The sequence below is a fragment of the Anomaloglossus baeobatrachus genome, chromosome 9 (assembly GCF_048569485.1).
Source record: "Anomaloglossus baeobatrachus isolate aAnoBae1 chromosome 9, aAnoBae1.hap1, whole genome shotgun sequence".
NCBI classification, from domain to species: domain Eukaryota; kingdom Metazoa; phylum Chordata; class Amphibia; order Anura; family Aromobatidae; genus Anomaloglossus; species Anomaloglossus baeobatrachus.
Window position 1 is genome coordinate 228434361 of NC_134361.1, and position 13119 is coordinate 228447479.

Sequence of the window (13119 nt, forward strand, 5' to 3'; positions counted from 1 at the left end):
CATACATGTCGCCATAATGGCCCCAGCCGGTTTTATATCCCCATACTGGCCTCATGCTGGTACATGTCCCCATCCTGACATGTCCCCATCATGTCCTCATCATGGCCCTTATCCTGGTATATATGTCCCCATAATCGCCTCATCCTGGTAGTGATATCCTGGTATATGTTCACATTCTGGCCCCATCCTGGTACATGTCCCCATCCTGATATATATGTCCCCATCATGGCCCCTATCCTGGTATATATGTCCCCATAATGGCCCCATCCTGGTATATATGTCCCCATAACTGCCCCATCCTGGTAGTCATGTCTCAATAATGGCCCTATCCTGGTGTATATATCCCCATAATGGACCCATTCTTGTATACATGTCCCCATAATGGCCCCAGCCTGGCATACATGTCGCAATAATGGCCTCAGACGGTTTTATATCCCCATACTGGCCACATCCTGGTACATGGCCCCATCCTGATATATATGTCCCCATCATGGCCCCTATCCTGGTTTATATGTCCCCATATTGGCCCCATCTTGGTATATATGTCCCCATAATTGCCCCATCCTGGTAGTCATGTCTCAATAATGGCCCTATCCTGGTGTATATATCCCCACAATGGACCCATTCTTGTATACATGTCCCCATAATGGCCCCAGCCTGGCATACATGTCGCCATAATGGCCTCAGACGGTTTTATGTCCCCATCCTGACCACATCCTGGTACATATTATACCCCCGGGCGCCGCACACAGTAAACAAAATAAGCAATTATACTCCCAACTCCCCCGGTGTCCTCCTCTGATGATGGCATGCCGCAACGTCATTGTTATTCACGGCGTGCTCATTTACAGCACAGTCAGCTGCCAACTGTCGGCATAGTTTCTGCTCCCCATGCCCTGGATTATGGACATTGCGAGCAGTGAATATTCATAGCATTAATAGGTGGCCGGCACATCGCAGTGCAGGGACCCGATAGGTCTCTGTGCTGTGATGTATTTCAGCTGGATACTCACCCTTGAATGTATATTCAGCTGAAACAGGCGCTAGGGCCGGCGGGCCCCCTGTACACCCGGGCCTGGTCACAGTTGCAATTGCTGCGACTGCGATCATTACGCCTCTGGTTTTGATATGTTAATGCGTTATAGAATTTTTTCTTGTAAGAGTGTTTCTCCCAGTAATATAGGCTGTATCTTGATTAGTTCATATAACAGCACAGCTTCTATCCTGCTCTGCATATGATTTACTTCTTATCTGTAGCCTGATTTCTCTGCCCTCCCAGAGACTGTAGATACTTTCTCCCCACTTCAGGCTGTGAATATCTGTATATAACCCCCTTTCTGTTTCTATCCCTAACATTGAGGACAGGAGGTGGAGAGCATTGAGAGCTTGTCGGGAACAGGAGCATTGACTGATTTTGTAATATTTGCTAAACACTTATAGACTTTGCACAGTAGCACAATGGTGGAAAATATTTAATGATTTGGAAAGTTGTTTAACTTACATTTTGGAAGCAAATGATCAATCAGTAAAATTATATGGGAATGTATACAGGGGTTTTAGGAAGATCCCCCTCAGGTACAGTACATGATTGATGATTTACTTCCACGTAGTTTCTAACAAAATCATTTACACCCGTCCTGGCCGCGATAAATTCAGCTTTCTTTGCACCAACCTGGTCAGTAATGGAGTTGTGGGCTTGTGCTTTTACACAGCAGAAGAGATGGGCGGACTCGCAGAAAACCGGGACCGGCGGGTCCTAATCCAGTTCCGATATGGAACCCGGTACCCATATAAGTCTATGGGAACCAGAATGTTGGTGGAAGGGATAGGTGGATAGGAGCGCGCGCAGTGTACTTCCAGGTCGCGTACTCACTTCCGGAGCTGCGTGCGTCTAGATCGTGCACTAAAAATAAAGGTAGATGCTAGAATGTACGGGCTCCTTCCAGGTATGACATAATTTGTCACGTGATGGGGGGTGTTCAAAATGAAGCCCAGTTTAGAATAAACATACTGTGGGCATGGAGTTTTTTATAATAGAAGCGGGGGTCTGGGGGTAAGACCACCAGAGTGGGGGGAGGGGAGGTATGAGCAGATGTCTGCACCTGCAATGATGTGTTCTCCTCTGCTCATCCTGAGCCTTCTGCTGGCTGCATGCAACAGGAGGCTCAGGGTGAGCTGCGCCCGCCATGTTGTGTCCTCCTCTGCTCATTCTGAGCCTCCTGCTTCATGCAGCAGGAGGCTCAGGATAAGCACGATGTCGCCTCTTCTGCTCATCCTGAGCCACCTGCTTCATGCAGCAGGAGGCTCAGGCTAAGCACGATGTCTCCTCTTCTGCTCATCCTGAGGCTCCTGCTTCATGCAGCAGGAGGCTCAGGATAAGCACGATGTCTCCTCTTCTGCTCATCCTGAGGCTCCTGCTTCATGCAGCAGGAGGCTCAGGATAAGCATGATGTCGCCTCTTCTGCTCATCCTGAGCCACCTGCTTCATGCAGCAGGAGGCTCAGGCTAAGCACGATGTCTCCTCTGCTGCTCATCCTGAGGCTCCTGCTTCATGCAGCAGGAGGCTCAGGATAAGCATGATGTCTCCTCTTCTGCTCATCCTGAGGCTCCTGCTTCATGCAGCAGGAGGCTCAGGATAAGCACGATGTCGCCTCTTCTGCTCATCCTGAGCCACCTGCTTCATGCAGCAGGAGGCTCAGGCTAAGCACGATGTCTCCTCTGCTGCTCATCCTGAGGCTCCTGCTTCATGCAGCAGGAGGCTCAGGCTAAGCACGATGTCTCCTCTTCTGCTCATCCTGAGGCTAACTGCTTCATGCAGCAGGAGGCTCAGGCTAAGCACGATGTCTCCTCTTCTGTTCATCCTGAGGCTCTGCTTCATGCAGCAGGAGGCTCAGGATAAGCATGATGTCGCCTCTTCTGCTCATCCTGAGCCACCTGCTTCATGCAGCAGGAGGCTCAGGCTAAGCACGATGTCTCCTCTGCTGCTCATCCTGAGGCTCCTGCTTCATGCAGCAGGAGGCTCAGGCTAAGCACGATGTCTCCTCTTCTGCTCATCCTGAGGCTAACTGCTTCATGCAGCAGGAGGCTCAGGCTAAGCACGATGTCTCCTCTTCTGCTCATCCTGAGCCTCTTGCTTCATGCAGCAGGAGACTCAGGATGAGCGTGATGTCTCTTCGTCTGCTTAAGATTCTGACCCGCAGACAGTGCCTGTCATTGGTTGCAGGCAGACGCTGTTACACAGGCTGGGGGCACGTCTGACTGCAACCAATGATGTGTCGTCCTCTGCTCATCCTGCTCCTTCTGCTGCATGCAGCAAGAGGCTCAGTGTGAGCTGCGCCTGCGATGCTTCATGCAGCAGGAGACTCAGGATGAGCGTGATGTCTCTTCGTCTGCTTAAGATTCTGACCCGCAGACAGTGCCTGTCATTGGTTGCAGGCAGACGCTGTTACACAGGCTGGGGGCACGTCTGACTGCAACCAATGATGTGTCGTCCTCTGCTCATCCTGCTCCTTCTGCTGCATGCAGCAAGAGGCTCAGTGTGAGCTGCGCCTGCGATGATGTGTCCTCCTCTGCTCATCCTGAACCACCTGCTTCATGAACCATGATTCTGACCTGCAGACAGCACTTGTCATTGGTTGCAGGCAGATGCTGTTACACAGGCTGGGGGCACGTCTGACTGCAACCAATGATGTGTCCTCCTCTGCTCATCCTGAACCTCCTGCTTCATGAACCATGATTCTGACCTGCAGACAGCACTTGTCATTGGTTGCAGGCAGACGCTGTTACACAGGCTGGGGGCACGTCTGACTGCAACCAATGATGTGTAACTCCTCTGCTCATCCTGAGCCTCCTGCTGCATGAACTATGATTCTGACCTGCAGACAGCGCCTGTGATTGGTTGCAGGCAGACGCTGTTACACAGGCTGGGGGCACGTCTGACTGCAGCCAGTCACATAGGCCAGGCCGGCCGGTGGGTGGGGAAAGCAGTGCATATGTATGAGCAGTAATGAGCGGCCCAGGGAGGCCGCAGGAGCAGTGTGACAACCGAAGATCAGACACCCGGTTCCGGCACCCGGGCACCTTTTGAAACCGCACGGATCTGGACTTTTACAGTCTGGGTCCGCTGATCAGTAATGAAGCCGAGCTTTAGTATAGAAGTTGGTGTAAGAAGCCAGTAACGGCCTGAGCCTTTTCTACCTTCATCAGGATGGATCTGGGACCGCTTTAGGCCAGCGATAGCCAGAATCAGATTGTACTGGTCTCACACTGTGATCTCTGATCTCCAGACTAAAGACTTCATCCACTCGGAGCTCCTCGCCAACCTGTACTCCTGTGGGGATCAGAACACGCTGATGGAGGAGTCGCTAGAGCAGGCACAACACAGGGATGAGATGTTGCGCATGTACCACGCCCTGAAAGAAGCCTTAAATATTATCGGCGACATCAACACAACGACTATAAGCACCCCCATGCCTCCGCCCGTGGATGACTCGTGGCTACAGGTGCAAAATGTAGCCACCGGGCGCAGGTAAGTGGTATCAATGCTTGGGTGATGTGTAATATAGGGATGCTCTTCACGTTACTTTATATGATCATTAACTGTTTACTATATAGCAGATCTCCTACATCGAGCCCGACCCCGCAAAGAAGAGCACCTGCCGTACCTCCAGCCAGACCCGGGTCACGAGGACCAGCGCCAGGTCCACCGCCACCTGGCACCACTCTTGGGAGTGCTCCACCAGTTCCGTCCAGGCCTGGGGCATCCCCTGATCCTTTTGGTCCACCTCCCCAAATTCCCTCTAGGCCTAACCGTGCCCCTCCTGGTGTTCCTAGGTAAGCTTGTACAATCTGACAATATTATTCGTAAAGGCACAATGGGCTTAGTATCCAGCTAGAGACTATGACAAAATTGTATTATTCGGGCTTTAATTAAATATTCAAAGGTGCACTAATTATCCAGCATTTAAGTATCTGCCTGATAATAATCACTTTAAAGTCTGGTAACAGGAGGACACGTGTGGACACAAGGAGTACACAGAGGCGTAGTCAGGTCACAATCCGAGAGTCAGAATTCCGGGAAGGCGAGTAATGGATTCAGGGAGAAAACTGAGACGTGGTCAGGTAATGGTCCGAGGTCAAAAGCCAGGAGGTCACAACAGGAACAGGGGGCGGGCAGAGAGGAGTCAAACAGTGGTCCAAGGTCAGGAAACAAAGATCAGAACACATGCAGAAACACAGGCCAACAGCACAACTACAGAACCAGAAAGTGTGACTGGCGATGTTCTGGGAGAGCATGCTCACTAAAGAAGCAGAGCAATTGCCAGGAAGGTGGAACACCTGAGCAATCATCACCTCCCAGAACCAGCATGGAATCCTGCACTGTCAATCAACCTGCTAGCTCAGTGCTCAGGAAACACAGCAGAGCATCTCCTAGTGTGCAAGATGCTCTGCACAGAGGAATCGTGACAATGACGAAAATGCTTTGTAGCCAACTGGACGCATGTGCCAGCTTTGGCACACTTGCCATAGGTTGTGGACCCCTGGTCTAGAAGTCTCAAGTGACAATATCATATATTAAAAGTTTTCGAGAGCTTCTTCTAGTTGAGGGATGACCCCTACAGCCAAATGGATCCATACTCATTAGACTAATATTGGCCGCACCCGACAATATGGAAAGGTTCGACCTACAGTCGAATGTGTAGGGGGTCCCGGACAGATAATTGTCGAGAAAGATAAAGATCTGACATGTCCGGTTTCAGACTCCCGAGAGAAGCCGCCACTACAGAAGTCCAACAGTGGTCCTCTCACAGAAAAGATAGCCAAGATGGCTGTCGGCCAAACGATTGGCTAAAGCCATATAATTGGTATGGGGACCTTTTAGATTTATTCCTCATTGTCCAGATATATTACGTTTAGGTCTGGAATATAGAAGTTGAGACATTACTGTAAGCATACTTGCTGGGACAGTATTGGTACTGTTCTGAGGTAGTAGCTAGTGATGGGCGGACTCGCAGATAGCCGGGACCAGCGGACCTAACTGGAATAAAAAAATTGATTACAGACTGGAATTTGATCCTAGATGTCGGGCCAGACACCATTCCTCATATAAGTCTATGAGGACCAAAATCCGGCAATTAAATACGGTGGTAGAAGGGATAGGGGGATAGGATCAAGCCCGCTATACGTGCCGAGGCTCCGGCACAGTTGTAACTGCTTCCAGGCCGTTCATTCACTTCCGGGGCCTCTCATTAGCCTTCATGCATATGCACTGCTTCCTCCACCCACGGCATCTGTGATTGGTTGCATTCAGAGGCGCCCCCACCCTGAGTGGCAGTGTGAATGCTTCCAATCGCAGATGCTGTGTGCATCTGTCATGGTATAAAAAGAGATAAATAAATAAAATATTTGCCATAGCGTCCCCCCATATTGTGATACCCAGCATAGATAAATCATACGGCTGCAGGCTGCAGCCCCCAGCTGTGCGCTTCTATTGACTGTGTATAAAAATAAGAGGAACTAATTTTTAAAAAAACAGCATGCGGTTGCCCCAATTTTGATACACAGCCATAATAAAACCCGACAGCTGCGGGCTGGTATTCTTTGGTTGGGGAGACCCATAGTTATTGGGAGCCCCCTCAGTCTAAAAATAGCAGCCTGTAGCCGCCTTGAATTGTCACACTATTAGATACGACAATCCCATCACTTTACCTGGCTTTTCCTGATTGTCCTGGTGCGGTGGCAATCGGCGTAATAAGGGATTAATCACAGCTCACAGCTACCACTAAACCCTAGATTAGTAATGGTAGGCGTCTATGAGACCCCCCCATTACTAATCTGTAAGTGAAACTAAATAAACACAAACACAGAAAAACCCTTTACTTGAAATAAAAGACAAAAAACACCCTCTTTCACCACTTTATTAACCCCAAAAACACCCCTGAAGGTCCAACATAATCCACATGAGGTCCAACGACGATCCCAGGTCTGCTACATCTGAAGCACTGCGAGTGCCGTAGAACATGGCTGCCCGCTGTGGACTTCTGACAGAGACTGAGTGAGCCGCGCGATCAGTGGTGATGTCACTCAGGTTAGGTTACTTAGTGTTGGGTTGATTAGTAACCTTTGAATATTGGCCTGAATTTGACCACATGGCGATCTTTCGCACGTGAAGCCCATCAAGTGCTCTTCCAATGGTGACTATTGAGTATCTGCGTGCAGTGATGACCTAGAAGACATGGCCGGGTGCAATCTCACTACCTGAATATACAGTAGTGTCATATAAATGTAATATTATGGACCCGGGTAGTGTGTATTTAGCTTGCCTTGGTCCATTGTTGCACCGGACTGGCTTACTGACGTGATTGGCAAGGCCAGGATGAGATGTCACGCTCAGACGATGGGCAACTGATGTCATTGCCTTGCCCGAGCCTAAAGATCAGGGAGTATTTTGTGTGCACATTCCAAGATCTCTACATTCACCGGTCATCATCATGGCGGACAGCATGCTACTGCATAGTGCATCCTACCACACTGCCACGTCCATGTCATCCATGCTCTTCCCTTATTTTGCACAGCTTTCCCTTCTCCCCCATTCACATGGCAATTCTCTATTCTATATACCCCCCACCTCCCGCTTCCTGCTCCCTAAAACCATGTAGTGGCTACGTTTTTTATTCTAGTAGGCCATAGTACGACAGCTTTTTGTGCTTGGACCGCGAATGTACAGAGGGTCTTTCACTATACACATACATGGATGCAAATGGCATCTGTACATTGAAGACCCTATAAATTTAAAGGGTGTCTCCATCTCAAAAAGTCAAGGCATGTCGGTAGGATATGATGGGTTGTCGTCTGACATCTTTTTCTTGCACAGTGCCCCCCGTGGCCACATGGGCACTCAAAGAACTGCAGTAAGCCCCTTTCACTTTGAAGGTTTCTGAGAAGCCCATGTGGCCAAGGGGCACTGCGCAGGAAAGATATAGTATATCGGCGCTGCATACCCTTCATTCTCAGGATTAGTGGGGGTCCCAGATGTCGGACCCTCTCTGATCATGAACATGATGGCTATATACCATCACTTTATGATATAGGAATACATTTGTGGGCTTATTTGCATTCCAATAGTGGGACAAATCAGCTTAAGTGGAAAAGGATCCCTGATACGTGGCTTCGTGGCACATCATATTATGTTCCTATAGTGTCACCCCAGACATCCACTTTGCCTCGTAACTCCCCCTCCAGCTTAATTTACTCAATTTTCCCTTAATTTTATTACCATGTCCACCGAGGTATCTTTACAGCGTACCCAACCAGAGGTATCTCTGATGGCCGCATGACACTTTCATTAGGCCCACTGGTTGATTTCCCAGTAGGGCCTATTGAGACGTCAACCAGTGGGCCTAATGAAAGTGTCATGCCACCAGCGACCATCAGAGATAAGTCTGGTTAGGTGGGAATTTCATAAACATTGTGCCCCCCTGTTTTTTTGGGAGGGGGGAAAGGTAGATATACAGTAAAGGGGTTGCACATATCAACCAATCAGATTTCAGCTTTCATTTTATAAAAGTCGTTTACAACATGAAAGCCAAGACCCCATATTGGTTGCTATGGGCAACTCATCTATTTTATGTTAGAGGGGGTTTCTGATTTCACATAAATAAAGCTCAAGCATCGCGTAATGAAAAGTTATGAAACTTTCTTTGCCATTTTGAAGGTCATTACTTGTCACCAGTGAATCGAAAACCTTTCCGGGATCATGTCCGTCGTAGGCCTGGATACAAAAGAGACCTTTACATTTCACGAGAATGTTCATATGTGTCAATGGGACATGATTAGGACAGGTTTTCACCCCGTTGATGTAAACAAGTGTTTCTATTCACTGACAGCAAGCAGAGACCTTGATAATGGTGAGGTCTTAAAAGACAATGTATATCATAGGGTTTCATTATGCAATGATTTAGCTCCATTCACGTAAAATTGATTTACTTAGTATCTGCCTTCTACAAGCGGGGGCCATTTTGTTTATGAGTTCTCAAAAGCAGTGGCCATTTTGTTTATGAGCTCTGAAAAGCGATGGCCATTTTGTTTAAGAGCTCTCAAAAGTGGTGGCCATTTTGTTTAAGAGCTCTCAAAAGTGGCGGCCATTTTGTTTATGAGCTTTCAAAAGCGGTGGCCATTTTGTTTATGAGCTCTCAAAAGCGGTGGCCATTTTGTTTATGAGCTCTCAAAAGCGGTGGACATTTTGTCTATGAACGCACAAGCGGTGGACATTTTGTTTATGAACTCTCAAAAGCGTGGCCATTTTGTTTATGAGCTCTCAAAAGCAGTGGCCATTTTGTTTATGACACCTCAAAAGCTGTGGCCATTTTGTTCATGGACTCTCAAAAGTGGCGGCCATTTTGTTTGAGCTCTCAAAAGCGGTGGCCATTTTGTTTATGAACTCTCAAAAGCGTGGCCATTTTGTTTATGAGCTCTCAAAAGCAGTGGCCATTTTGTTTATGAGCCCTCAAAAGCTGTGGCAATTTTGTTCATGGACTCTCAAAAGTGGCGGCCATTTTGTTTATGAACTCTCAAAAGCGGCGGCCATTTTGTTTATGAACTCTCAAAATGGCTGCCCAAATGATGCTGCGCTCGTGTATTTAGGCAAGAGCTTGCGTCTATACGCAACTAATGGTAACGTTTTTAATTTTCGTGTCTGTTTTTGTGCTCCCCATCTCCCCACTTCTCTTGTATATAGAATGAGGGTTCATTTTCCACAGCTAGATTCATCAATGACATCATGGTGAGATCGCCCCTCACAAGTCCCTCTGGGATTTTGTATCTGTGGATTGTGCTGATGAAAGCTTTACACACATGGCAACTGGATTCTACTCCTAAATCTGGAAATACAGGATACAGGGCCTCATTTAGGGCCCAAAGCAACAGCTTTTAGTCTTTGTTGCCCATAGTAACCAATCAGAGATAAGCTTTCATCTTTTAAACTGCTGTGGTTAAATAAAAGCTGTGCTGTGATTGGTTGCTCTCTTGTGATAAAAATGAAAGTTGTGTTGTGACTGGTTGCTATGGGCAATAAAAACATTTTTTTCTTTTAGAGACTTTTCATAAATCTTCCCCTTATATTTCACAGGACAATAAATGTATACCCCATGAGTTTTCGGGACATAATGGCAGCTGTAGTTTCACTACCACTAGTGCACAATTGCAAATTCTCCAGGGTAAAAATGGAGACCTCCCAGAATAGTGAAAGAGATTCCACAACTCCGCCGTTCCCGACAAAACCTTCCGGAAAACAATTCCAAAAGGCTTCTTCCGGTCCAGTGTCTTGGAGAGGCAGGAACTGAGCTGTCAAGGGTTAGATAATAGGCATGGATTATGAAAAAGGCCATGCTCGGGACTCTGTACTGGTAACTAGTGATGAGCGGGCACTACCATGCTCGGGTGCTCAGTACTGGTAACTAGTGATGAGCGGGCACTACCATGCTCGGGGGCTCAGTACTGGTAACTAGTGATGAGCGGGCAGTACCATGCTCGGGTGCTCAGTACTGGTAACTAGTGATGAGAGGGCACTACCATGCTCAGGTACTCAGTACTGGTAACTAGTGATGAGCGGGCACTACCATGCTCGGGGCTCTGTACTGGTAACTAGTGATGAGCGGGCACTACCATGCTCGGGTGCTCAGTACTGGTAACTAGTGATGAGCGGGCAATACCATGCTCGGGTGCTCAGTACTGGTAACTAGTGATGAGCGGGCAGTACCATGCTCGGGTGCTCAGTACTGGTAACTAGTGATGAGAGGGCACTACCATGCTCAGGTGCTCAGTACTGGTAACTAGTGATGAGCGGGCACTACCATGCTCGGGGCTCTGTACTGGTAACTAGTGATGAGCGGGCACTACCATGCTCAGGTGCTCAGTACTGGTAACTAGTGATGAGCGGGCACTACCATGCTCGGGTGCTCTGTACTGGTAACTAGTGATGAGCGGGCACTACCATGCTCGGGGCTCTGTACTGGTAACTAGTGATGAGCGGGCACTACCATGCTCAGGTGCTCAGTACTGGTAACTAGTGATGAGCAGGCACTACCATGCTTGGGTGCGCAGTACTGGTAACTAGTGATGAGTGGGCACTACCATGCTCGGGTGCTCAGTACTGGTAACTAGTGATGAGCAGGCACTACCATGCTCGGGTGCGCAGTACTGGTAACTAGTGATGAGCGGACACTACCATGCTCGGGTGCACAGTACTGGTAACTAGTGATGAGCGGGCACTACCATGCTCGGGTGCTCAGTACTGGTAACTAGTGATGAGTGGGCACTACCATGCTCAGGTGCTCAGTACTGGTAACTAGTGATGAGCGGGCACTACCATGCTCGGGTGCTCAGTACTGGTAACTAGTGATGAGCGGGCACTACCATGCTCTGGTGCTCTGTACTGGTAACTAGTGATGAGCGGGCACTACCATGCTCAGGTGCTCAGTACTGGTAACTAGTGATGAGCAGGCACTACCATGCTTGGGTGCGCAGTACTGGTAACTAGTGATGAGCGGGCACTACCATGCTCGGGATCTCAGTACTGGTAACTAGTGATGAGCGGGCACTACCATGCTCGGGATCTCAGTACTGGTAACTAGTGATGAGCGGGCACTACCATGCTCGGGTGCTCAGTACTGGTAACTAGTGATGAGCGGGCACTACCATGCTCGGGTGCTCAGTACTGGTAACTGGTGATGAGCGGGCACTACCATGCTCGGGTGCTCAGTACTGGTAACTAGTGATGAGCGAGCACTACCATGCTCGGGGGCTCAGTACTGGTAACTAGAGATGAGCGGGCACTACCATGCTCGGGGCTCTGTACTGGTAACTAGTGATGAGCGGGCACTACCATGCTCTGGTGCTCTGTACTGGTAACTAGTGATGAGCGGACACTACCATGCTCGGGTGCTCAGTACTGGTAACTAGTGATGAGCAGGCACTACCATGCTCAGGTGCTCAGTACTGGTAACTAGTGATGAGTGGGCACTACCATGCTCGGGTGCTCAGTACTGGTAACTAGTGATGAGCGGGCACTACCATGCTCAGGTGCTCAGTACTGGTAACTAGTGATGAGCGGGCACTACCATGCTCGGGTGCTCAGTACTGGTAACTAGCGATGAGTGAGCACTACCATGCTCAGGTGCTCAGTACTGGTAACTAGTGATGAGCGAGCACTACCATGCTCGGGTGCTCAGTACTGGTAACTAGTGATGAGCAGGCACTACCATGCTTGGGTGCGCAGTACTGGTAACTAGTGATGAGCGGGCACTACCATGCTCGGGTGCACAGTACTGGTAACTAGTGATGAGCGGGCACTACCATGCTCGGGAGCTCAGTACTGGTAACTAGTGATGAGCGGGCACTACCATGCTCGGGTGCTCAGTACTGGTAACTAGTGATGAGCGGGCACTACCATGCTCGGGTGCTCAATACTGGTAACTAGTGATGAGCGGGCACTACCATGCTCGGGTGCTCAGTACTGGTAACTAGTGATGAGCAGGTACTACCATGCTCGGGTGCTCAGTACTGGTAACTAGTGATGAGCGGGCACTACCATGCTCGGGTGCTCAGTACTGGTAACTAGTGATGAGCGGGCACTACCATGCTCGGGTGCTCAGTACTGGTAACTAGTGATGAGCGGGCACTACCATGCTCGGGTGCTCAGTACTGGTAACTAGTGATGAGCGGGCACTACCATGCTCGGGTGCTCAGTACTGGTAACTAGTGATGAGCGGGCACTACCATGCTCGGGTGCTCAGTACTGGTAACTAGTGATGAGCGGGCACTACCATGCTCGGGTGGTCAGTACTGGTAACTAGTGATGAGCGGGCACTACCATGCTCGGGTGGTCAGTACTGGTAACTAGTGATGAGCGGGCACTACCATGCTCAGGTGCTCAGTACTGGTAACTAGTGATGAGCGGGCACTACCATGCTCGGGTGCTCAGTACTGGTAACTAGTGATGAGCGGGCACTACCATGCTTGGGTGCTCAGTACTGGTAACTAGTGATGAGCGGGCACTACCATGCTTGGGAGCTCAGTACTGGTAACTAGTGTTGAGTGGGCACTACCATGCTTGGGTGCTCA

At 49.2% G+C, this 13119-nt stretch overlaps 1 protein-coding gene across 18 annotated transcripts in view; it reads left to right on the forward strand.

Moving 5' to 3' along the window:
* The window catches only part of DNM1 (dynamin 1), a 207900-nt gene that overhangs the window by 173093 nt on the left and 21688 nt on the right, over positions 1-13119 (forward strand). For 10 of the 18 annotated variants that reach the window (XR_012725326.1, XM_075324701.1, XM_075324702.1 and 7 more), the window contains 2 exons: positions 4287-4528; positions 4615-4833. Coding sequence is in view for 17 of the 18 variants with exons in the window: in XM_075324701.1 (XP_075180816.1) it covers positions 4287-4528; positions 4615-4833 (461 nt within the window). In the remaining variant the exon portion in view is untranslated. The remainder of the gene's footprint in view (positions 1-4286; positions 4529-4614; positions 4834-13119) is intronic. The other 8 variants (XM_075324718.1, XM_075324717.1, XM_075324713.1 and 5 more) reach the window with 1 other exon arrangement.